The sequence below is a fragment of the Leguminivora glycinivorella genome, chromosome 23, assembly GCF_023078275.1.
Source record: "Leguminivora glycinivorella isolate SPB_JAAS2020 chromosome 23, LegGlyc_1.1, whole genome shotgun sequence".
NCBI lineage: Eukaryota > Metazoa > Arthropoda > Insecta > Lepidoptera > Tortricidae > Leguminivora > Leguminivora glycinivorella.
This window is the reverse complement of record NC_062993.1, coordinates 3628348-3655898: the sequence shown is the minus strand read 5'-3', so window position 1 is coordinate 3655898 and position 27551 is coordinate 3628348. Positions and strand designations below refer to the sequence as shown.

Sequence of the window (27551 nt, the reverse complement as noted above, 5' to 3'; positions counted from 1 at the left end):
ACGTAAAAAATAATTAATAATACTAATTTAAATAAAAATATTACCCCCATCAAGATATAGCTCAATCGATTCTACTCTCGATTCTGAACAAACTGTTTTCAGGTTTTTTAGTGTTAAGTGAAACACGGTGTATATAAGTGTATCCCATGATCAACTCGGCTATAATAATAATTGCAACGAATAGAAAGTTTACGGACACATTGATACACTCGCATAAACAATTCAACAAATTATTCTCAAAACTTCATTCAATTCAAGACCAAAAAAAACTTTCCTGGAAAGATCAGCTGGCTCAAGTAAAAGCTGTTTACAACTTTACGACAGCAATTGTTTTTATTTTGACCTGTGCAACAGCTGAAATAAATATCCCAAATTTCCCTACCCTAACAAACATAACAATGGGTAACTATTATAAAACGTCCTAAACTCAGCTGGCAGGTAGTAAAAGATAGATAGGAAGGGATAATTCTGTGAAAAGCGGTAAGTTTACCTTATTCAATACGAAGAAGAGACGTCTCTAAGACAACATGTTTAGTTACAAACTATCAGCCGACCCAGCAGTGTGAAGTGTTTTAACTTTAACTTGTGGTGTTTTCATCGTGTGTAACATGTGTACGTGTGTTGAACCTCTTATCACATATTTTCTTTGTTGTGGCAACACCTAAATTTTGCAGTCGTGAAGTTCGTAACATGTGATGTTTCGTGAAAAGTGTTAATTTTTTACGAAAAACAATTAGTTATAGTGCCAAATCGTGTTTGAAAGTGTAAAGGATATATCAGTGTGAGTGTTTTTCGTGGTGTAATTTGTGATAGAGGCCTACAAGTCCTCAAGTGCAAATTACATGGATAAAGCCGTCACCTGAGTCCGTAAGGTTAGTACTTTTTTCATCTGTTGTTTGTCCCAAAATAGATTTTTGTGCGGGTCGCAATGATATTTCAGTTTTGTTTGTGTAACGCCTGCATGTGACTTTTCAGTTTTTTCATGAGACCTTGAACTAGAAACCCGTATCAACCTTATTTCGTTATCAAGGTTAGGAGTAGCGCGCGGGTTTTCGTTTCACGCTGGGAATGTTTACATATATGCCTCCATATAAACTGTTAAAACTTTGGAAACAGCTTAAATAAACGTAATTTAGAAATTTGGAGTGGTTTCGTAACGTCCAGTATGTCCAGAGAGCGAAAAAAATCGGACAATCGTGACCTAACCTAGAACGAAATCTGGTGCAGTTTTTTTGCAACAATTGCTTTCGAGTACCGTTAGTTGATCCGTGCGCGTGTAATTAACAGTTTATCACTTAAGTTGAGCGCAGTTTAACTGTAAACTGCAGGTAATCACGTGATAGTTGGATTGTTTTCACATTTTGACAGTTATTGAGTGGATGAGCGCCGCTTATCTGTGTACGCGGTTTTTTCGCCAATTTTTTATAAATATAACACGATAAAATGTGTATAGCCGTCAGAAAACTCCCATGAAACAAACAATTCATTTTTCAAGTAATTAAGTGTCCAATTGTATAATATTTACATTCACATAACCTTACTTATCAGTACATGTGGGTAGAATAAACTCATAGCAAAAATGGATGAGGTGGGTTAAAAACAGTGAGGTTAGTAATTTAACCTTATTTAATGAACATGCTTAATTTAAAGCATGTATTATCCGTCATAGTTATTAGTATTGTGCATACTGTATATTGCATCCTGATGATTTTAGTTTATTATGTTTGTACTTATTGTTTATTTACAATCATATGTTGCAATAACCTAAAATTTAGCAATACAATGTGTCCCACTGCATAGTTACTATAAGCAATACAATGTTGAAATATAGTGCTCTCGTATAGACATTTAAATAATTAATTTAAACTTTATATCTAACTGTGCGATCTAGACAGTAACGAGGGTCCGCCATTAGGCAAACTTCCTCAACAAAATTATTAAAGATAGGAGAAAAGAAATGTCCCAAGATTTCCATACATTTTTTGAACCTTCCATTCCGTTACTGCCATACAAAATGTATGAAAAAATGGTTACGGAATGAGAAAAAAACCTAGGGACACTTTTTTTCCCTATTAGGATTGAAAGAGCTCGCGATTCTGAGTGAAAACCACATAAAAATTTCCCAATCCAAAAGAAAGTGGGGCAAACTTTGAAAAAAATAGCCCAAAGATCGAGGATTGATATTGGAATGAAGCACATTTGACTCAGACTCTCACCAAATCTTTATTTATCTTCTTTATCTTGTATGTTTTACTACTGCTCATGAGATTTTTTTTGCGTCAATATAGGTGTGCTGGTTTCTGTACAGCCCTAGTTTGTAACAATATGACTAAATTACAGTAATACCCTGCTTAACGCGAGTGATGCGTTCCAGGGAAAGTCGCGTAAAGCGAATTTCGCGTAAAGCGAATTTCGCGTATATCAGGGTCACTTGCATAAGGTACCAAATTTAAAATCAAACAGAAAAAAAGTTTATACTTTACTTGAAAAATTACAATCAAATAGCTTGTTTGCAGAAACTTTAATATTTTACATTTAAAAAAACAATAATAGATTGCTATTTTTTATTAAAAAAACAATCTAATGTTTTCTGAGTGGCTTTTGATTCCGATCCATCATAACCTAACCACAAAATTAAAATTTTGAAAAAACCCCCGACCGCGACATAGTGGACCGATTTTTATGAAACATGTCTAAGAACACTCCCGACTAACTCAGCTTTCAAACAAAAAAAAACTAAATCGAAATTGGTTCATCCGTTCGGGAGCTACGATGCCACAGACAGACACACACACAGACAGACAGACAAACAGACAGACAGACACATCAAACTTATAACACCCCGTCGTTTTTGCGTCGGGAGTTAAAATTGATAAAATCGCGTTATAACGAATCCGCCCTAAACGGGGTCGCGTAAAGCGGGGTATTACTGTATAAGTAAAACCTTTTTTTAACCGACTTCAAAAAAAGGAGGTTCTCAATTCGACTGAATTTTTTTTTTGTATGTATGTTACTCGATATCTCCGAGAATCTTGAACCGATTTTCAAATTTCTTTTTTTTTTGCACTCCTTACTGAGTAAACAAAATATCTGTCTATCTAAAAATTAAATTCAATAGGTCATTTGCTATAGCCGAAAATTAGCATAATGTGGTTACAAACTAGCACAATGACCTCTGAATGTAAACAAACAAAACTAGCATGTTGAATATATTTATTCTTGCCAAATTGATGATCATGTAACATCATAATGTATTGTTTGTTTGTGTACAAACAAATGTTACTGTCTCACTTAATCAGAGTTGATCACTCTATGCAGTTACATAACTTAAAAATCTTACATAAAAGTTGTTTTAATCATATTACTTTACTGTAAACATTTTTCTTATTGATATAATAAGTGATAATTTGATAAATTATAAATAAAAGTATTGGGGGACACCTTACACAGATCAACCTAGCCCAAAACTAAGCAAAGCTTGTACTATGGGTGCTAGGCGATGATATACTTATATACATAGAAAACATCAATGACTCAGGAACAAATATCTGTGCTCATCACACAATGAAATGCCCTTACCGGGACTCAAACCCAGGACCACGGCTGGCAGGCAGGGTCACTACCGACTAGGCCAGACTGGTTCCCTTCATGAAACTAACATATGTTATAAAATGTTAGCGCAATAAATAAAATAAAAATGATGCCAAATGCTTCACAGTATTCTAATATCTTCTAATCAACAACATCGACAACTTCTGTGCAAGCTCACTCCATCATAGGCCTGTCGAAGCCTTTGGCTAGTCTGTGGCCAAGAGTAAGCCCATTTATAATAATAATAATAAAATATCTTCATTTAAATTAATTTCTAAAGTGTACCTACAGAGATTTCATTGTTTGTGTATCAGACTTGTCTTTCAATTTTCTACAAATATATATTTTTTCCCCCTCACTAGCTCGGAAACACGTGTTTTGTCCTTTAATACCGGCGGGTAAAAACGCATTTTATCCACTAGTGGATAAAGTAATTTGACCTTGAATAGAGTCAAATTTTCTGCTTTAAAATTGATAAAAGTGGGTTAATCTAGTGATGAAGATGTTTTGCCACCTGTGGAACTACTGGAAGCAGTGATAAACGCGTTTTTTGCGTTGTACTTTCCTCGCTATAGTGAGGGGAAAAGTTTTGTGTTACACTCGGGTGCAAATGTATTTTACTTCTTGTGTATTGAAAAACTCGAAGGCTCAGGATTCTATTCTCGAACCAACCACTCGCTTCACTCGTGGTTCAACTGTAGAATCCTTTCACTTGCTCGTTTTTCAATTCCACACTCGGCGTTAAAATACAACTTTGCACCCTTGTATAACAAATAACTATATCTGTGCTAAGGCTTATTTCTTGATATGCAATTAATTTATCAGTTATTTGTTGTTAAACAATCTTTCATCATGTTTGTTTTAGACTAATTAGATTATTGTTTATTATTACTACTAAAATTATTTCTCTGATTGTTTACAATAGAAGTCTATTATATTACAAATATTTCCTTCATAACTTAGTAGTCTTTAGAAATGATTGTGGTATGAATACAATAATTACTGATAATTTGTGACTACTTTATGTTAAAGTGATGAAGTCTCTTTTTGCTTGTCTCCAATTTCAATATGAATTTAGTCATAATAAAGGGAAGGGATATGCAGGATGTTATATTTAATTCAAACTATTAAAACAATGAAGAGTACATACGGTAATAGCTGATAGATAATCAGGATTTCTATTACCATAGTCTTAAAGTGCATTAAGGATGTTTTCATCTGAAATTCTGATAAAAAGGTAATTTTTTAAACCCCCACGCAAAAACGACCGGGTGTTATAAGTTTGACGTGTCTGTCTGTCTGTCTATCTGTATGTGTGTCTGTCTGTGGCATCGTAGCTCCCGAACGGATGAACCGATTTCGATTTACTTTTTTTTTGTTTGAAAGCTGAGTTAGTCGGGAGTGTTCTTAGGGCTCAGCCACGACATTGGTCTAAGCGCGACAGCGGTGAGCGGCGGCCATACATTAGAGCGAGACACAGCGATGGGACTTTTCATTCGCACGTATGGCTGCCGCTCACCGCTGCCGCGCTTAGACCAATGTCGTGGCTGGGTTTTTTCAAAATTTTAATTTTGTGGTTAGGTTATTACAAATGATGCATAAGGAGTAAGGAACATAATAGAAAGCTAATAATAATTGTATGTATCCAAATAAGAGTGCAAATAAAAGTATAGTATCCTAAGTAAGTCAATACGCGTAGTATGACTCACATCATTTGTATTCTATGTAGGCAATGTTATGCAATAGTGACCACCTCATAGTCTTTTGTTTAGAAAAAAGTAAACAAACCTACATTATACGACTAAGGCTACGGACTGGACGCACGCGGCGCGACGAACAACCCGCGTGTGTCCAGTCTGTGAAAAAAAAAATGAAAAAAAAAAAAAAAAATTTTTGAAAAAACCCATAGTGGACCGATTTCCATGAAATATGGCTAAAAACACTACTGAAAACTAAATCTATATTGGTTCTTCCGTTCGGGAGCTACGATGCCACAGACAAACACACACACAGGCAGACGGACACGTCAATAACACCCTGTCGTTTTTGTGTGGGGGTTAAAAATGTGATTCTTTTAAAACATATACAGGTTAAATTTTAGCTTAGGTCAAATTGCTTTAAAAAGGATCTAGTAGGTATACGGTACAGTGGTGGGCATAGTACAAAGTACAGGCCTAGGAAGGGATTTTATCAGGCCTTCCACATAGTGTGTGATATGTCAAGCACAGTAAACGCTGGTAGCCTAGCGGTGTACGTGCATCTTTAGTTCCGGAGGTCGCGGGTTCGAACCCCGGCTCTCACCACTGAGTTTTTCCATTTGAGAAAACCGGACTAATTCCAGTAAGGTCTAGTTTACCCTTCGGGTTGGAAGGTCAGATGGCAGTCGCTTTCGTAAAAACTAGTGCCTACGCCAAATCTTAGGATTAGTTGTCAAAGCGGACCCCAGGCTCCCATGAGCCGTGGCAAATGGTGGGATAACGCAAGGAGGATGTTGATGTCCAGCACAGTACCTGTAGTAAAAATCTGGCCCTCTTAGGGCCACTTGCACCAACGAAAATGGAGGGTTAACCCGAGGGTAAACCCACCATTATATATGGAATTTGACAGATGACAGCCCACTAATCCCGAGTTAAGTGATTGGTGCAAGTGGGCCTAAGACTGCTTCAAATTTTGGTACCCAATAAAAAAAGTTCCTGACTGAATGTAGTCGAAATTCATGAAAAATTTATCAATTTATTTATTATATTTATTTATTAATATTAATAATATTATTATTATAGGACATTCTTACACAGATTGACTGAGGCCCACGGTAAGCTCAAGAAGGCTTGTGCTGTGGGTACTCAGACAACGATATATTTAATATATAAATACTTATATACATAGAAAACATCCATGACTCAGGAACAAATATCTGTGCTCATCACACAAATAAATGCCCTTACCGGGATTCGAACCCGGGACCGCGGCGTAGCAGGCAGGGTCACTACCGACTGCGCCAGACCGGTCGTCATTTATTATATTATATTAGTGGGTTTAATTTTGGCGTAGGCGAGAGGCTGGCAACCTGTCACTGCAATGTCACAGTTTCGTCACATCTCGGACACTGGCGATCAAATATATGAAAGAGGCGCGTTCCTAGCAAACATTCTAAGCTCGTGTAGGTGAACGCGTACCATGCTTGTATGAGTGAGATATGACAGGTTGACGGTTCGCGTTTTTGACAGGCGGTAACTGTGAGGTAACCGAGAGAGGGTGGGCGGCGCTATCAGCGGGGAGCGGGAGTGGCCATACTGTACGGTAGTACTATTTCTTATACTGTGGTTTCGTTTTCTTTCAACCCCTTATTTGCCAAGAGTGGCACTGAAGCTTTATGTGTTCTGCCTACCCCTTTATGGGATACAGGCGTGATTGTATGTATGTATGTATGTTATTATATTTAGGTTCGGAGGATCAGATGGCAGTCGCTTCCGTAAAAAAAACTAGTGCCCACGCCAAATCTTGGGATTAGTTGTCAAAACCGGACCCCGGGCTCCCATGAGCCGCGGCGAATGCCGGGATAACGCAAGGAGGATGATGATGACACATTTAGGTACCGGCCACATCAGAGCGTCGCGTGTCTCGGGGCGCGCAACGGACGTCCGCGCCACGCCACCTGAGTGTAATTCAAAAAGCGTCTCCTCAGTACATTTTGGGAGGGATTTTATAGGAAGGACGTAAGGCGCGCCGCCAAGCGGCGCGGCGCGTGCCACGCCGCCGCCACTCCACCTGGGGCGCGTCTTACGTCCATCCTATACAAAATGTACTGAGGAGACGCTTTTTGAATTACACTCAGGTGGCGTGGCGCGGACGTCCGTTGCGCGCCCCGAGACACGCGACGCTCTGATGTGGCCGGTCACTTAGGTTCGGAAGAGTTATTAGCAGGTGGCAGATAAGAGCACAATCAAAACATTGTTACTTACGAACTACGACTAAACAAACTTATTTGCTAGATAATTATAATATTAAATGGCCTACCTTCAAGTTTAAATATTGTTTGAACACACAAAATAAAGCATTACTTGTATTTTTTGTAATTTTATTACTTTTTGCGATTTTTTTGTTGTGTTTTGATGTTTTGTTGTGATTGTTAGACAGTCTGTCAAGTGTTTGTCATGGTGACTTAAAAACTGCCAGTATTTAATTGTGGTATATTTTAAGGTTTTATCTAGTTGTTTATGGTTTATACAGTTAATTAATAAAAGTCTTGAAGTATAAGTAAAAACCAATTGACTGAGCTAATGATTAATGAATCAAACTTTTCCTAAAGTAAAAACTTCAGAAAATAAGTGGAATTATTCTTCTTACAAAGTAAAACTGAAAATTCCTAGAGAAAATCTGACAAAAAGGATCCTTTAGACAGGGAACACTACAAATAAACATTTACCTTTTTCCAGACATAGTATACTTCACTATATAAGTACAAGTTAATAGAATTTCAACCTTAACATTTCCATTTAAGGTCCCAAATAAACTTTCTAGGAGACAGACTATTTCTTGATTTCCTTGAAAAAACCTGGTTCTGAAATAAACCTGACCAAATTTTTTTCTTTCCAGCGATGGAGTCACATGTTCTGAACACATACCACCAGGCTCGCTACCGCACCATCGGGCACAAAAGGATGGGTTCCACTAGTGACCTCTCCTCGGAGAGTAGTTGTAACCAGAACAGCCCGGAGTACGCTCAGGCTCAGCCGGAGTACGGGAGGAGTTATGAGGGCAATGAGGAATATTGGAGTCAAACGGTCAGTTTTTATGAATTTATTTAACCCTTTAACAATTTATTCTCATTGTCGAGACGTCTTTTGTTTTAAGTATGATGAAGTATTTTGCTGCTACCGATTAAAGGGTTAAAGCATATCGTCAGCGTCACTACTTTGAAAAATTCTCGTATCTCACACTGCTCCTCAAAGTTAAAATGTAGTAGGTCTATATGCATTCCACACATACTTACTACATTTTTCTCTTCATTGGCAGAAGAAGATACAAGTTTTTTTTTCAAAACGTCCCACTTTGTCGGTTACCATTAAGGTAAGGTTTGTTTGTATCTTTATATGAATAGACTGACAAAGCTGCTTTATAGAAATCGACAAAGTGGGAATTTTCCCATGCACACTCACCTATAAGAGCTTTAATTTTCTTAATGAGTTTAGTAACTCTCTGAATTAGGAAAACCAGACGAAGTTGACGCTTATCAGCATCACTGCCCCTAGCAAGCTGCTGGACAGTTAACACAATTTAACGCATTCATTTTTTCGCTCTGAATTGTAAACATTACGGCTCTGTAATAAGGCTGAACGTGGCCAATGAATGTGTTAAGTATTGAATCTTAAAAAATAAATATACAAGAGCAAACCTTCAAAGCATAAGTATGAACAAAGTGGCGCAGCTCAAAGCAAATCACAATGTAGTAGGATTTCTTTAATTATTAGGCTAAGCAACATGAATACAGGGACTTGAACCTAGACAGGCAAAATTGTATCACACTCTTATAACTTTCAGGCAAACACAACTCAAACAAGTCAAGACTCTAGTTCTGACGAAGAGGAAAACGTAGAGGTCGTCGAACTCGATAACCATTACGATGAAAACGACGAAGACACTCTAGTAGAAGGCGACGATTATGACGTCATCCAAGTATACGCCGTCCATCCCGACCTTGACCTTGAAGCCTCCTCCGACGAGGAACAACCCGACTACTGTGTGGCCGAGGAATACAACTCAGAAGAAGAATACGCACAAGACCCCCAATATACAGAAGAAACACAATACGAATACCAGGAGAACAGAACAGATATATGCCAAGATGGTTTAGATATTAACCTAGATGGTCCAGTAGTTTCAAATGTCGATGAGTATTTTATCAAAGAGAAACCTAAACCGATTTTGGATGTAAAAGATGAACCAGTAGTTAATGATGTTGACGAATATTTTATTAAAGATACTAAACCGGTAGCTCAAGTCCCAGATGTTGAGGAGTTCTTTATTAAAGAAAAAGAGCCTGAGGATGCTAAAACACAACCTGATATTGTTCAAAGTGTACCTCAGGTTAAACCTGTTGTCGATGCTAAAGAACCAGAGCATAACGAATCAGATCCTATTCCAGAGGTTTCTATAAACGAGTCCGATTTAGATGTCCTTCCAAATATAGAGGAAATTAAAAGATACCTGCTTGAAGATATTCCTTATAAATTCAAGACTACGCAACGGTCGTGTTCCGTACCTCATTCTCCGATGCACCACCTTGCTTGCATGGACATCGACGACGCCAAAACCTGCCTCAGCTTCGAAGATCTGAACCTAGACTTATCTGATTTAGCATTCGACAGCGACAAGTACAAATCGGACAGCGGTAACAAAATAGACGACATTCCACGAACTTTAACAGACGAGGATGTAAATAGCTTTTTGATTACCAACAACACTGAGAAACCTGAGAAAGATGATGACGATTTTAGCACTCAAGATATGGAGATAGAAAACCCCGTAGACGCAACCATACACGTAGAGACTCCGCGAACATCGACTCCTATTAAAAAGCCGAACGTCCTAGACTTTTGTATAGAAAAACCGGCAATTACACCAGTGAAAGTAGAAACCGGTGACGTGAAAGCGGAAACTGACGATTTCGTAGACGTAGAATCCTGCAACGACGCGTCAATACCGGTGCTCGCGGCGAACAACGTCAACTCCCTTCTAGAACAGTTCGAAGCTAACGAGAAATTCACGACCAAACCGAAAAGGCCGAAAGAGGAGCCTAAGGCGAAGCCCAACGGTCTGACGAACGGTATGCGTTTGCAGGACGCAGGCGTCCAGCTGAACAAGAACAAGATGCGGCAAATACTGGTGAGTACATCCCTTTTTTTAATCTCTAGGTGAAGCCCCGTATACTAGACTATCAGTATCAGTATACTCGTTTGCAGATGCCGCCGAAAGCGGCGCTGCGGCGCTCGCTCAGCCCGCCCGCGCCGCCGACGCCCGCGCAGCGCTCCGACCACGACTATTGCGCCAACAAGCGCCACAGCCTCCCCACGCTCAAGGGCGGCCAGAGCCTCCTCAAACCCGAGGTCCTCTCCAGCAACAATCGCATCCTCAACTCCAGGCACCGCTCCTGCAAAAACAAAAAGGTCGTCTACCACCTCAGTAGCGACGACGAAGCCGATAAGACCGCCAAAAACAAAAAGAGGGATGACGACGACGATGTGAAAGCTAAAAAGTCCACCCTCAAACAACCTATAAAACAGCCGACACCGTCCAATTGTCGCAAAAAACTCTCACCCCCTCATAGTGCTAACGATACTTGTAAAGATAAAGTTAACAGTTCTGTGATGGTTAAAAATGCTTCTAAAGCGAGTGATACGAACGGTAGTCAAACGAACATTAGCATTAAGTTAACTATTAAAAATAAATCAGAGGTTATACTTAATAACTGTGATGATAAAGGCTATCGGAATGTTAAAGATGTTGAAAAGTGTACGTCTAGTAGTACTAGTGTTAGTAGTAGCGCTGAAACTGTTAAAATACAGGAATTAGATAGCGATAAAAATGTAAGTGTAAACATTAGTGACGATAATTGCGCGAGTGTAGAAGTTAAAACTGAAGCCCGTCCGAAAGAGGAGAACTTTTACACGGCGTTGTTTAGCAATAAGCAAGATGTACAGATACCGCAAACGATGGAACTCAAAACCGAAAAGAGACCTATAGACGAGGAACTTAAAGTTATAGTCGATATATCGAACAGGAACGAGATGGAGCAGCCTCAAAAGAAAAAGAAACTAAATCTCCAAGAATATAAAATGCGGAGATCGGTAACGTCAAATAATAGCTCCGCAGCCGTTAGTCCTGAAGCGATATTCCCTGATTTACCTAGTCCGTGTCCTTTGGAAAAAGTCGCCATTAATAATGTGAACGTGACGCCTCCAAATGGAACGATAAACACAACTGAACAGAAGAATCCAGAAGCCCCAAAGAAAATCTTTGATCCGATCAGAGAGGCATCTAGGAAAATACTCATGAACACCAAGAAACAAAAAGCCGAGGCTACGCGAAAGAGGGACGAAGATATTGTAATGAGTAAAATACCAAAAGTAGAGAATTTGGAACTGCAACCCCTAATCAGTGACGCTGAAATGCTCAAAATAGTTGGAGGAATGGCACCAGAGGAAGTGCCAGTTATAAAGAATGAAAAACCAAAAGCGACTGATTACGAGGAGATAGTACTAGTTAGCGTCGGTACAAATACTGATGAAAACATATTTAAACAAATGGAAAAGACTAAACATAAAGAAGTCAGGAAATCTCAGTCACCACCATTAGACGCTAAAGCACTAATCAATTTTAAGATCAAAAAGTCTGAAGTTCTAAAGCAAAATGTCTTCGACTCGAAAGCGCAAAAGATCAGCTCACGAAACGAAAAACGAAGTCCAGATAAAAGCGATAAGAGGCATACAGATGTTAAAATAGATAAAGAAAGATATAAGGATATAACGGCTGCTCTAAAGAGTGTAGAAAAACAAGTAGATACTAAAATATCTAGTAATTCTCTATTCGCGTCTATTCAAGATGTTGTACTAAAGAAAGCTCCAGAAGAACCAACCGAAAAACCGAAACAACAACCTAAACCAGTCAAAACTTATAAAACTACTATTGTACGTGAATATGATACAAAAGCAGATCATGGAGAAGACAAAATTATCCTACATTTAGGCAAGCATAGGAGAAAACCTGAATCTGCTAGTATCCTCATTCAAACAGAGATGGACCAAGCGACTGTTGCAGTACAACCGAAGAAAGCAGCTACTAAAGAAAAGAGTCCTGTGCAAAGGAAGAGGAATGACAGTGACATGTCTATGTCTAGCGATGCTAGTCCATCACGCGATAAAACAAACGTAGAGAACAAAAAAGAGACAGCTAAGCGTTCCCGTTCAGTTGAGAAGCAATCGCGCTCAATCGAGAAGCGATCTCGCTCAATCGAGAAGCGATCTCGCTCAATCGAGAAGCGACGCTCAAGCGAGAAACGCTCGCGCTCAAGAGAGAAGCGATCTAGGTCCCGCTCGCGTGGCTACGATAGATACAGACGGCGATCAAGATCCCACAGCCGTAGAAGACGAAGATCTCGCAGCAGGAGCGTTAGAACTAGACGCTCACGCTCCATCGACCGTTATAGGCGGCGAAGACGCGAATCTCCTTACAAGAGGAAAAGATCGCCCTACCGTAGACGCACGCCTACCCCGCGTAGGGACTACCGTCGATCCCGGTCTAGATCAAGATCTAGGCACGACTCAGCCAGATCCAAAAGTCCTAGGAAAACACCCCCTCGAGTTGAGAAGAAGTGCGACAAATCGTACACACCTCCATTAAGAAAACCTACCATTTCTGAAAGTTCTGATTCCTCCTCTAGGTAAGCATCGTGGTTTAATCTCAATCATTTCTGTTGCAGGTTTGGAGCGCATAGTGGCTCCAGGATTTTTATTTACAATGTTGAAGTTTGTTTTTGAAAAATCTTTTGTAGAATTGGTCAGTTTTCAATGTTACCATGATCATTGTCTTATAAAACGACTTCGTCTAATGCAATTTTTAAATTAATACTTTTCATAAATGTATTTATTACAATTATAACTTCATTATATTCATTAGAAACTAGCCGATTCGCTACTTAGTTTTAAAAATGACAGTATAAGTATTCGTTGTTTTTGTCACTATTTAAACTAAAAAAAAGATCTCATTTTATTCCATTTGCGGCGGGGAAAAGGTTTGAACTGACTCTTGTCTGTATTGAAGCATTTTAAAGGTCGACACGTTCGTCTTTCGTCACTTTCCTAAATTTGTCCGATTCTGCTTTTGTCAGCCATTCTTTATTCGACACAATCGTCGATGGTCTTTCTCAACTACGGTCAACTTCGTTGTTCACCTTTATCTTATCTCGTTTTTCACTCGTCATAATCTTCTTTCGGTATGTTCGCTGTTAAATCTATGTTTTTCGTGTTTTTTCGCAGTCTTAGGTCTGTACCAACTTAGAATATGACCAAATACGAAATGACGAAAAACGATTGAGTCGAAATGAGAAAAAGGCCAACAACTCATTATGGTCAAAGACGATAATGACTGCAGACTAAGTTGACGAATGAAGAATGGCTGACGAAAGCAGAATTGGACAAATTTAGGAACGTGACGAAAAACGAACGTGTCAACCCAAGAGTGCACCATTTGTAAAATGTGCAACAGTGATGAATTAACAATATTGTATGTTAAAATATACATTGTTGTCACTTTGAAGTCTTTGAACCCTTTCGCTGCAGCATAATGTAGAAATATTAACTTTAAATCTATTTTTAGATCTTAGCTTTAGATATATTGCAATACCCTCACAGGGTGTGTTGAAACTATTCACATGTATACTTATTAAGACCTTTGTAACACACATTGCAAAATAAATGAAATGAAATGAAATAATCACTAGTTATAAATCGATATAAAACCTACGCATCATATTAACATAACCTCTTTGTTTAGTTCATCATCATCATCATCGTCCAGTTCCTCGTCATCATCTTCGACCAACCGGTCGAATTCTGTCCACTCCGGGCGCTCGAGCAGTCCCAGACAGGAGCCCTACAGACGGCAGTATAGGAGCTACAGCCCTGATGACAGGTAAATCCATACTAATATTATAAATGGGAAAGTGTGTGTGTCTGTTTGTTCGTCCGTCTTTCACAGCCAAACGGAGCCACGAATTGACTTGATTTTTTAAGTGGAGATAGTTGAAGGGATGGAGAGTGACATAGGCTACTTTTTGTCTCTTTCTAACGCGAGCGAAGCCGCGGGCAAAAGCTAGTGTCCTATAATATTTATCTATTTTAAAGCACAAGAACTTGTATCTCCTACAAGAATTGTTTATTACTTATTTTTAACAGTTTTTAACCACCGATAAGTTTGATGTGTCTATCTGTCTGTCTGTGGAATCGTAGCTTTTGATGAATATATTTAGATTATGTTTTTTTTAAAGCTGAATTCGTCAGAAGTATTCTCAGTCATGTTTGATGGAAATCAAACTCCACTCCACTATGTCGGTTTTTTTTTAAATTTTAATTTTGTAGTTAGGTTATTTTCTATAGAATTAGCATTAACACTTATAAATCTTGTTACAGAGAAAGCAACAAGCCTGTGGAAGAGAGACGCATAGTGTTCGTCGGCAAGTTGGAAAAGGACAGCACTAAAGCGACGTTGCGAGCTCAGTTCTCCAAGTTTGGCCACATCATGGAAGTGCGGCTGCATAATAAGGAGGATGGGTAAGTGGTTTTTCTACATCTGTTAGCGATGAAATAATAATTGTTGCAGGCAGGAAAATTTAAAAATTATTAGTTATTAACAGCTTTTTGATTGCTTTTCTCTAAATAAAATTGCGAGGTAATAGAAGAAATTATGTTTAATTTAATTTAATTTATTTATTACATCAGGTAACAAAAGACCCATTTGGTTTAGCATCCAATATTTTTATTAAATAGTATTGATTATGAGATATTTTGACAATATATTTCAGTTTCTAAATACAACGCGCCGAAACAGCTCAGGTTTTAAAAAAAGTCATTTAAGACACTTTAAAATACGCGTTACCTGTGTGGTGACGGGTTAAGAATTTCACCACCCCCTTTCTTCCCGTGGGTGTCGTAGAAGGCGACTATGGGATATGGGTTAAATTGTGGCGTAGGCGAGAGGCTGGCAACCTGTCACTGCAATGTCACAGTTTCTTTTTCTTTCAACCCCTTATTCGCCAAGAGTGGCACTGAAGCTTTAGTAGTTTCATGTGTTCTGCCTACCCCTTTATGGGATACAGGCGTGATTGTATGTATGTAAAATACGCGTGCTTTGATTTCATGGTTTGGGTGTATGTATGTATTCCTTCGTCCGGACATATTTTTAAGACATTAAAAACAATACAAATAATAATTTTCCCGTCTGCTAAAACAGAACAATAATGGTTAAAGTTTTTTAAATTTCAGTTAGAATATAACCAAGAACTTTGCTCTATTTTTGCTAGCTACTAACTCCCTTACTTCTATGTTTAATTCGCGAGACGACAAAAAAAAATTAATTAGTCCGTTAGTTAGATTATCAGAGAATTTTGGACACATATTTTTTCTTTTTTCTCATGAACGAAAAATGACGACGGTACAGTGCGTTGAAGTTTCGCTTGACGTCACGCCTAGGTACAATTTTTACTTAGAAGTGACGTCAAAACCCCTACTCCGGTACTTTGATGCTCTATATCTTTGCATTTTTTCATTAATTAGAAAAAGTGAAAAATATGTGTTCAGTATTTTTAAAAAGCGCTGGTGGCCTAGCGGTAAGAGCGTGCGACTTTCAATCCGGAGGTCTCGGGTTCGAACCCCGGCTCGTACCAATGAGTTTTTCGGAACTTATGTGCAAAATATCATTTGACATTTGCCAGTCGCTTTTCGGTGAAGGAAAACATCGTGAGGAAACCGGACTAATTCCAATAAGGCCTAGTTACCCTTTGGGTTGGAAGGTCAGATGGCAGTCGCTTTCGTAAAACTAGTGCCCACGCCAAATCTCGGGATTAGTTGTCACAGCGGACCCCAGGCTCCCATGAGCCGCGGCAAATGCCGGGATAACGCAAGGAGGATAATGATGTGTTCAGTATTTTTGGACTATTTAATTAACGTCGAACTTTTTTTAAATTATAAATGGGTCTACTCTTGACCACTAGGCCTAGCACATGATGGCCGCGGGAGTATGTCGCCGCGAGATAGATGCCACGTCTTCTTCTAACTGTATTAATGACATAAGGACGGGTAGTCTATCTCGCGGCGACATACTCCCGCGGCCATCATGTGCTAGGCCTACACAGACTAGCCAAAGGCAAAGACGTGGCCTACGATGAAGTGACTAAACGAAATGCCATGTTTTTTTATGTAGTTGTCATCCCTATTTTTTGTGACAGGACTCGGTACGGCTTCGTGACGTACTCGCGCGGGCGCGAGGCGTGGAGCGCGGTGGAGGCGGCGGGCCAGTTCCCGCAGTACGACGTGGGCTTCGGCGGCCGCCGCGCCTTCTGCCGCCAGTCCTACGCCGACCTGGGTAAGTTAGTACTAGCCAGCTGCTCCAACACCAACCATCCATGACAACACCATCCATCCATGATTGCGGAGAGATTTGATTTTCCGTACTTAAATGAGCATTTTTTTTTTGCCATTTTTTTATTTTTGATTTTTTTAGGGAATTTTAGGTCAATTGTACTCAGAATCACGAGTACTTTCAATCTCACTGGGAGACAACAAGTGTCCCAGAATGTCCATTTTTTGTTACTTTCCTCTTTTGTTACCCCTCACAACATATACGCACAATGGTAACAAAATAAGAAAAAATCGTATGGGACAATTTTTTTAACTACTAGGATTGAAAAAAACTAGTGATTCTGAGTAGAAATAGCATATTTTTTTCAAAAATATCACATTTCATAAAAGTGGCGAAAAAAAAGAAATGCTCAAATAATACACAGTTGTGGCATACCTTGGACAATGGCGATCAAATATATGAAACAAACGCGTTCGTACGCACACAATATAAGCTTCTGTAGGTGAACGTGTACCATGCTTGTATCAGTGCACAGTGATAAGACAATAATCCCCCCGTTGACATTGCATTATTTCTTTTTCCCCTCACTAGCTCGGAAACACGTGTTTTGTCCTTTAATACCAGCGGGTAAAAACGCATTTTATCCACTAGTGGGTAAAGTAATTTGACCTTGAATAAAGTCAAATTAATTGCTTTAAAATTGATAAAAGTAGGTGAATCTAGTAATAAAGATGATTTACCACCTGTGGAACTACTGGAAGCAGTGATAAGCGCATTTTTTGCGTTGTAGTTTCCTCGCTATAGTGAGGGGAAAAGTTTTGTGTTACACTCGGGTGCAAATGTATTTTACTTCTCGTGTGTTAAAAAACTCGCAAGTTCAGGATTCTATTCTCAAACCACTCGCTTCGCTCGTGGTTCAACTATAGAATCCTTTCACTTGCTCGTTTTTCAATTCCACACTCGGCATTAAAATACAACTTTGCCCCCTTGTATAGCAAATAACTATTTCTACTCCCGAACTGTTATTCGTCATTTAAAACCCTACGTAAAAGTCTATTCCCCAAAGCAAGCGTCCACCGGCTTTCCGCGCATGCGCGCGGTATCGAAAAAACTGAAAACGCATTGTTTGGCTCTGTAACCACGGCAACGCATTGTTATAACGATACTGCGCGCGTACGCGTGTATTAAAGTTATTCAAGAAAACTATTAAAAATTAAAACTAAGTGCATAGTCGTAGAAAAACTATTATATGCAACGGTGTTTAACTGAGTCAAAAAATACTCGTGGCGTCTTAATAACAATTTTCGGCTTCGCCTCAAATTGTTACCCACGCCACTTTTCTTTTTTGACCTCCTTTAAACGCCTGTTGCATAAAATACTATTGTTAGGTTGTCTAATGTGACGAGTTTTCCATAAGTACATTTTTTTATATAAGAGTTTCCTAAGACTGGCTGGTCACATCTTTGACAGCCGGTGACTGAGGTTACCAAGAGCGGGTGGGAGGCACTTTAAGCCTGGCGTCCACTAGGCGCGCCGAGTCGAGCCTCGTTATTTCGCTTCCTGCATTTCTTATGAGACTGCGTCCATTAGCGACGCGTCGAATCGCATTCAAATGTATGAGAACTCAATTCGACGCGGCTCTATTCCACCTTAGTGAACGCCAGGCTTTAGCGGGAGGCAGAGTGGCCATGCTGTACGATAGTACTCTTTATTATACTGTGGTTATGGACTTCACAAGCCCAATAACGATGTACCATTTAGTTATTTATTGATTTTTATTGCATTACTAGCATATTCCTTACATAGCTCTAGGTTATTATCCCTATATCCAGCTCGGTATCCAGAATATTGACTAGACACTGCAAGCTGAACAAACACATGTTTCAAATGGGGTTGAAACAAGAGGCGACATGCAGGTTTTGCTAGGAAACCGAGGAGACTGCAATGCACATCCTTTGTTCCTGCGGACCACTAATGTCAAAGAGAAGTACCTACTTAGGGCGGCAAGTACTGCAACCCTATGAGGAGGTACAAGACCTTACAGCCCAAAGAATCTGGAATTTCCTGGATTCAACGGGCATAAGTAAGGATATTTAACCACAAAGGGCCGTCACAATAGATCACTACTGGTCGACGTCAAAGGCCCACAATACCAAACAATAATAATAATAAATATCCCTATATCCCTGATCTTAAAAACTCCTTTCACCCACAGACGGCCTAGAGGCGGACTACGTAGAAAGCGCCTTCCACGGCGCCCCAACCTCGATGTCTCGTCGCGACGACATGTCCTTCGAACAGATGTTGCTCGACGTCAAACAGAAGCTCAGCCAACGCAAGAAGGATGACGACAAGCCTTGACACTGCCACGGGTAACCATGGTAACCGTCTAGTATACCAGAATTCTATAAAAGTTGACCAGGGAACGTCAAGCCACTTTGCGTGTAAAATTCGTGTGGAAAAGGTCTTAGGTAGTCGTATCGACATTTTGTTTGAACGATGCTGATAGATGTTATACAGAAGTTCAGTCAACGTAAGAAGTCTTGACATTGCCACGGGTAACCATGGTAACCATCTAGTATACCAGTAATCTATAAAAGTTGTCATAATATATATAGCCAGGGAAAGCCAAGCCACTGCGTGTAAAAGCTACAGGTCTGGGTGGTCGTTTGTCGTTTTGTTTGTCATGCTGATAGATGTTATACAGAAGTTCAGTCAACGTAAGAAGTCTTGACACTGCCACGGGTAACCATGGCAACTGTTCTCTGGATAAAAGTTGCCATAGGTACCCATGGAACGGGTAACACTGAATAAATGTGATCTATTTTAGTTGTGTAAACTGTCTAAGCTATAACTCCTTAAACATTTGCAATAGTTACTAGAGTAGGACCAAGCTATCTTGACAAAGATTTTGACATCTCCTCAGGGGGTTAGTAGTATAAAATTATGATGATGTTTACTTTAGAGATGGGCCGAATACGGACTTTGCCGAATATTCGGTTCAGCTGTTACCGAACCGAACATTCGGCCGAATATTCGGTTGAGCCATATTTTAAATCCTGGCTTTGAGTTAAAAACGTTTCAATGATTGGTAATAATAATAAATAAATAAATAAATAAATAAATATTATAGGACATTCTTACACAGATTGACTGAGCCCCACGGTAAGCTCAAGAAGGCTTGTGTTGTGGGTACTCAGACAACGATATATATAATATACAAATACTTATATACATAGAAAACATCCATGACTCAGGAACAAATATCTGTGCTCATCACACAAATAAATGCCCTTACCGGGATTCGAACCCGGGACCGCGGCGTAGCAGGCAGGGTCACTACCGACTGCGCCAGACCGGTCGTCTAATATGTACCACGTTTATCTTACTAAGGCTCTTAATGTTCCTATAATTTAGTGCATAAGAAAATTTTGGTTTTTCTTTCATAAGAAACGTTATTTTACCTTTTTTACAAAATTATTGTATTTTATTTTTAAAAGCATTGGAGGACCTTAGATTGCTGAAATAGGATGTCATTATTCGATGAAATTTACGAAACAACTTACGCTATTTATTTACTTCGTTTATTCGGTAAATATTCGGCAATGTAACCGAACTATTCGGCCGAATACGAACATTGAAAAATTTGCCGAATACCGAATATTCGGCCCATCTTTAGTTTACTTAACACTTGCAAAGTCTACCCTATCGAAATCGCCGTCAATTTAGCTTGGTCTTGCTTAATCGACTTCACAAAAATTAAGGATTTTGTCATGAACTTATTTCAATAGAAGTTCTTTAACCAGTCATTGGTGAATTAAAAAAAAATTGCTTCCGAGCCCTGTTAAAAAGGTTTCTTTTTTAAGTTTCTTGGCTAAAACCCCTGGCTAAAAACATGTGTATCTGTGTGAGTGCAATGGCGTCCGCTGTCAAACTGACAGCCGGGTTTTGTGTTCCAATCGTGCAATCGAAAAAGACATTTAAGAGTATCGTGTTAGATCATTTTTGCTCACGCCGTACCTACTTATATTTCACTGTAGTTTTCTCTTTAGTTTTTAACGTGTAAATAGTAGTTATAGTTTAGTTTTTTTTTTGTAAATACGTCTTAATCCTGCTACCTCTTTGAGTTAGTTTTCAGTTTATTTTGTTCGCTTATTAAATAATTAATAAGTACGAATTTATTGTTTGAATAAATCCTTCATGGATATCGTTGGAAAATTAAGAAAATATAAAAAATATGCTTACTAATTCGTGTTAAGGCAGACCACAACGTAGCACAAAAATGTTTTGAAAATATATATTAATGTTATTGATTGTAAGATGGTACGATTGAAATTTTCGTATGAGGCTTAGTTCTCCACTGAAAAAACAAATAAAAAAATGTATGTTAGTTTTATCATGAACAATATATCAAAAACAGAAGTCTGCTTTGATATAAGATCAAGAGGAAACCATTAGGTTGTGTAAAATTATACTTAGTATATTATTTGCTGGTCATATTGTATAAAGTTTTGACGATTTTATCTCTAAATTTAGATAATCTCAATTGATTTGTAAAAATCTGTGAACGATCAGATTTGAACCTCGATGCTACCAAGTTTAAGTTAAGGAAAAATGAAAAAAAAAAAAAAAACTCCTGTTTGGAATTACACAAAATTGTTCTAAATGGTCCCAAATTTTGCCTAAACCAGTAGTTTTCAATGAGGTTTTTCAAAATCCACCAATTCGATGTCGATTTGATAATTATGATTGATGGATTTTTAATTTTTGCTGTCAGAAAAACCTGGCGCCTCTGTATCGTCTGGCGAATATCGGAAAGCCCTTGTGGAAGTATCGCTTGTCGACTATTTGACAGAAATGTTGTTGACAGATTTTTACACTTTAAAAGTACAGTCATTATATAAGTTACCTTGTCACCAATTTCATTATAGGTATTCACTTTAATTCTTACCCGACTGCGAGTGTTAAAAGGGTATTTGTAATTAACGTTAGTAACGTTTTTCTTTAAAACAAAGGTTTATTTATGATTAAAATGTTTTTAGATTAAACTTGATTTTTTAATGGCGTGAATAGAAAAAGTCGTGAAGGATAAATATTTGACTCCAAAAATTTAATTATAAATAAGTAGTCATAAATTTGACTTATTGTAAAGAAAAGTGCTCTTTCTTTCGTTTTTACTCGTTTTATGAAAGGTTAACATTTCATATTAATGAAGTAATATTTCTTTTTAAAATAAAAATGGCAGTGGCGATAGTATGTCAAAAATATTTGTTGATCCAAATCCATTTGAATTTTTTTCTACATGAGCTGTAGAAACAGTTCATATTTGAAAAATAGGCAAACAGTCATTTAATAATTCTGTTAGAAAAAAGTTGATTACCAAATCATTTAAAAAACTCGGCGTTGTAAGTAAGAGAATTATCATTCTGACAGAAATCGTGGTAGTATTATTCTCCGTCAAATGTATTTGTTCTTTACGTCTTTATCTATCCATACGCTTAATAACTATTTCTTCGCCATAAGCTTCCATTGAGATTTTTAGTGCCAAACTGAAGCGTTCCTAAACCACAGACTATAGTTACAGATATATACACTTACAGTTACTAATACTATAGAAACACACTGAGAATTTTGACTATTTAATTTTAAATAACTTTTTAAGGATTGACTAAAATGGAGGATGGTAATATAAGAGTTACAGTAGTACGAAAAGGGTTTCTATCGTATTTGTCATGCTAGTTCAGTCAATTAGTACATCTTGTACTGAGACTGATTGAAATAGCATGACACGTTACATTACAATGCAATAAGGTGAAAAAGTGGATACATCTCTGTAGTCGACTGTACACAGACAAGGAAATGATGCGTGTGTATATATACTTAGCGTCCATCTACAAGGGTGTGGGTACTGTCCAAGAACTTGCACAGGCCTATTCAATATATATCGCCCGGCATGTTCGATCTCCTTCCTTCCTAGTTCCTATGGCACTTGTCCCACGGCGAGCTAGTAAGCTATGAGCTATCGGCTATAAAAACGAACAAAAGATAAGCAGTATAAGCACTCCCGTGCAAATAAAAGAGACATGGCGATATTATAGCTCACCGCTGGGTGAGTAACTACATATAAACATCGCCGTGTCTCTTTTATTTACACGGGAGTGATCTTCTTTTGTTCGTTTTTATAGCCGATAGCTCATAGTTTACTAGCTCGCGGTGGGACCAGTGCCTATGTGTGCAGTGTATGTGTGGAAGCGACCGACTTGTTCAAAAATATCACAGCTTTGGATATAAACAAATATTTTTTATTTTTTTTTACATCTGCCATTTTAGTCCATTCAAATATAGAATATCGGCAATTCCTAATGTGGAACAAATATAGACGCACTGAACAATATGGATGACCTAAGTATAGTTTTCTGAGCTTTTTAAGCGCTTAGTGCTTAGAATAAGGCTGTATTGTAACATTGAATGTAACAACTATGAGGTAAGTTAAACGACTTAATATAAGTGCACATTTAAAATATAGGTTTATAATAAAATTCGAACAGAAATTGAAAATCTCATATTTGTGATATAAAAAAAGTTATAGCCAAAAATATTCAACTTTTGATTTTTTTGCATACTTTTTTACATTTCAAATATTGTTAACGATGTTCTTATATTTCGTGCAACCAAAAAATAGTCTGGCCCGTTGGGAAGTGTGGATATAATAGGCCCCATTAGGGAAACTATCTGGTATGTAGGTACTTTGATCATCAAAAATATAGTCTGACTGTCCAGAAAGGAAAATTGCATGAACATTGGGACAATATTCGTATGCAAAGCTGTCTTGGACGTCAAAAATCAAAATTGTCATAAAGTTGAATATCTGTCATACATTTCTGTTCGGATTTTCCATACAATATTGAAGGCCTAGTCATCGCGGGCGGAGTACTGTTGTGATCGTATTTATTTCGTACTTTATCTGTAAGTTAGACCTTCCAAAATGGCGGCACTAAGGCTGCCTGTCCACTGAGGAGACGAGTGTCCTATCGACAGTGGCAGAGCTTAAACTATTTTTTCATGACAGTTAATTTCTAAAATTTTCAGACGTTTCAGAATATCAATTTTGGTAATCAATAAAAGATATCTTTGGTAAACAATTTCTATCGACAAATGTACAGCTTCACAAAATAGAGTGGAAAATAATTGGCTAATGTTAACCGTTTTGCATGTCGCAACTATTGAGTAACTTTTGTATGAGAAAAGTGTTGCTATGATGAAAAAATTTAGTTCCATTTCAGTCAGCTGTATATAATATCTACGTAAACTTGATTTTAATTACTAAAAACGTGAATGTTGTCAATAATTCTGATTTTGAATTGAAAATACTTATGGTATTGGCAGCTTACTAATATTATTAACTAAAACGAATAACAACCTCTTTGAAATGCTTTGTTTACAAATAAAGACTGTTAGTGCTGCCAAAAGTTGTCATGATGTAGCCCAAAGATGGCGTATTAGCGTTTTTCACGTTACAATTGGCGCCCGAAATTATCCATCTCTCTTTCTAATAGAAGAAGATTGATGAAAAGTCAACGAAAATAAAATTATAATTCTCTATAAATAAACGAAACGATCGCGCTCTAAAAATATAAGAATGTGGTCTTATAGCACAATATTGTTTAACCTATGTATTTTGAAATATTATTATTATATCTCATATGAAGCAAATAGATGGATAGCTTAAAAAGGCATCTAAAATCTTATGAAAAACGTAAAAAGCTACATATTTTGTTTATATGCAATTTTGTATTTGGTGAGCAACACCCTTGTTTGCCACCACAGGAAAACGCTATTACGTTAGCGAGAGTTCTATTAGTAGAATTTAGTTTCCTTAGTGAAATTTTAGTTTTAGAACATGTTAACATTATAAAAAGATTTCTCTAATAAAACAATGACTTGTTCGTTATTAAGTTCTAAATTTATGTGCATACATTCTCACTATGTCATTTCAATTGTATCTTATTTCCTAGTTTAAGTGTAAAATAATTACCTATCGATATATGTCTGTGGGCCCAGTGAAAAAGGGTACAAGAGTAAAAATAGGGGTGTACCAAAGTACCTACGAATTAAGAGAATTTTTGTTTACCCATGTTTTTACACTTGACTGTACCGGGTACCCCTTTTCAATAGTGCTACAGAATTATTTTTGTCGTTATAATTCGAATATTGAATGGAACAATCGAACCCTTATAGTTCTATGGAATTGGATAGTGGTTGTAAGAGTAAAATGACGTTTCATGGAAACCTTTATCTACTAAGGAGGCACACTAAATGGTTAAGACAGACGCTGTGGCCGCTGTAGGGGCATTTTCAGAAATTGGGATCCAAAATTAGTGACAGTTAACAAAATTAACTCGTCAGTTTTGTGACGACAATAAAATTAAGAATAAAATTTGTCTAAAAACCAACTTTTTTCATGTTCTAAATGTAGATTATTGCTTATAATTCATGTAATTAACACAAAAGCAATTTTTTAATTGAAATTTCATGCTTAATTGTCGTCACAAAACTGACATCGAGTTAATTTTTGTTAGCAATTTTCACTAATTTCAGGTCCCAATTTTTGAAAATGCCCCTAGCGAGTATAGGGTGTTGGCACAGTATAAGCCTAGTAATAACTCTTCTAACTTACGCCGAGCGGAATGTATGTGTGTGCACTGTGTACGTACGCGACATATGTAAGCGGATGAAAATGATTCGTTCTCGTTCATTTTTATATAAAAATTACTGCTGGTCTTATACGGTGGTGTTGCTGAACTAGAAAAAAATGTGTGATTCTACAGTGACCGCAGGCGGTTATAGTCGCGCCATCTAGTGAGATAAATTGTCAGTATGCCTTCTCAAACTGTACATTTTTTGCTACATTATAAATGTATCTATATACATATAAGGTGTATCCACACTGCAGTTAGCTTTTGTGGAGAATTGCTGCAACAGAAAGTAGGTAACTTACCTAGATGTTACCATATGGCCCAGTATTACTCCTCAAAAATAAGTGAGGTGTGACTGCATCTTAATAGAAATAAGCGTCATATACCTAGGCCCTTAACCAAAGTTTTATAAAGGTGCTCCCAGGAAAATCCGGAAGGAAAAATCAATTTGTATTATTAAATATTCTTTTAAAATCATCAAATTGAGGTCGTAAATGACTAGACAGTTCAATGCTCAAAGATCGTAAAGAAGGACAGCTATTTTATCTATTATATACCTACGCTGTGACAGCTATCTTGGGGACCATCCACACTCATAAGACGCATGTCTCGGGGCGCGCAACGGACGTCTCCACCACGCCGCCTGAATGTAATTCAAAAAACGTCTCAGTACATTTTGTATAGGAAGGACGTAAGACGCGCCCCAGGCGGCGTGGCGGAGACGTCCGTTGCGCGCCCCGAGATACGCGAGGCTTAAGTGGGAACGCTGCCTTATCCCTTACGACCCTACAGTTGTAGGTAAATTTGACACTAAACAAAAATTAAGTCGACACTTTCATTGTGTTGTAAAAAGTTGATCTGTGATGGTTTTATTATTGAAGAAAATAAATAGATCATACTAATATTACTTATTCCTGCCCTGGGTTTTCCTGATAAATTGGCAGCACTAACCTGCCTAGCCAACATGTCGATTGTTTGTAGTGTAGCGTAGTCATCTCTCAATCTTTCACATTGGCCTCTCGTTTGCTATGGACTATAAACAATTGTCATGTTGGGCAGGCACTAAGGATTAGGTAATAGGGCTTTTTATAGAGGTGGCACCATCTTGAGTCTATAGTACACATTTAAGTCCAATGTAATAGTTTAGTACATACATACTTACTATAGTACCAGTGAGAATGTTTTATACATGTTGTTGAGAATAAAGTATTTTGAACATATTTTTTTCTTTTATTTTTTTTTGCTAACTTACCCGTCGTGTGAGGATGCGTTAAAAAATCGTGGGTTTCAACCTCGGCTATGCCATGGTTATGGTTATGGGCTCCGATTTTCGCACTTAGCCTCATAGAGAGAGGCCATTTTGCCATATAGAGCAAAAAAATAGACCCATACGTCAAATAGGAACACTCAACATAACATAACATACAATCACGCCTGTATCCCATGAAGGGGTAGGCAGAGCACATGAAACTACTCAAGTTTCAGTGCCACACATGCATTGAGTGAGGAACACTCAATTTTAAATTATGCCAAAATTAATTAAGGTGTTATTTAAATTTTAAGGTGGCTCTCTGGGGAGTCAGAGGGTCTTGAAAGGTTAAGGTAGACTCAACTGCCCAATGATTGGCACTAAAATTTGGGGTTGGAAATTAGAAAATCATATAGCAATTAATTGTTCAAAAATTGTGGTTAACTCAAAACTCAAACACTTCAGTGTTTGTGAAAAGTGGGTAGTATGTACTATGAAATAAATAAATAAATATTGGGGACACCTTACACAGATCAACTTAGCCCCAAACTAAGCAAAGCTTGTACTATGAGTGCTAAGCGACAAATTTATTAAATAGATAAATACATACTTATATACATAGAAAACGTCCATGACTTTGGAACAAAGATCTGTGCTCATCACACAAGTGCCTTTACTGGGATTCGAACCCAGGACCGCGGCTTAGCAGGCAGGGTCACTACCGACTGAGCTAGACCAGTCGTCATATGAAAATTTAATAGTTACACTGTGTGATACCTCACTTTGTAAGTTTTGTAACTGCCAATGCAGGATTGAATCATGCTAGTTATCCCACTCAAGACGAGGCAGTATGGCGTATGGTCCTAGCCTGCCCAGGACGA

General features: G+C 38.0%; 2 protein-coding genes across 2 annotated transcripts in view; one reads left to right on the top strand and one right to left on the bottom strand.

Annotated features, from left to right (window-relative positions):
* The window catches only part of LOC125238282, a 48627-nt gene extending 40923 nt beyond the window's left edge, over positions 1-7704 (bottom strand). Inside the window, exon 1 of the mRNA XM_048145570.1 lies at positions 7609-7704. The gene's annotated coding sequence lies outside the window, so the exon portion shown is untranslated. The remainder of the gene's footprint in view (positions 1-7608) is intronic.
* Positions 697-19303, top strand: LOC125238281 (biorientation of chromosomes in cell division protein 1-like 1). Its single transcript, XM_048145569.1, has 8 exons — positions 697-872; positions 8188-8375; positions 9133-10476; positions 10554-13030; positions 14143-14280; positions 14778-14918; positions 16592-16728; positions 18941-19303. Exons 2-8 carry the CDS (start codon positions 8190-8192, stop codon positions 19084-19086), a joined length of 4569 nt encoding a protein of 1522 aa, XP_048001526.1. The 5' UTR covers positions 697-872; positions 8188-8189; the 3' UTR covers positions 19087-19303.
* The last annotated feature ends 8248 nt before the right edge of the window (positions 19304-27551 follow it).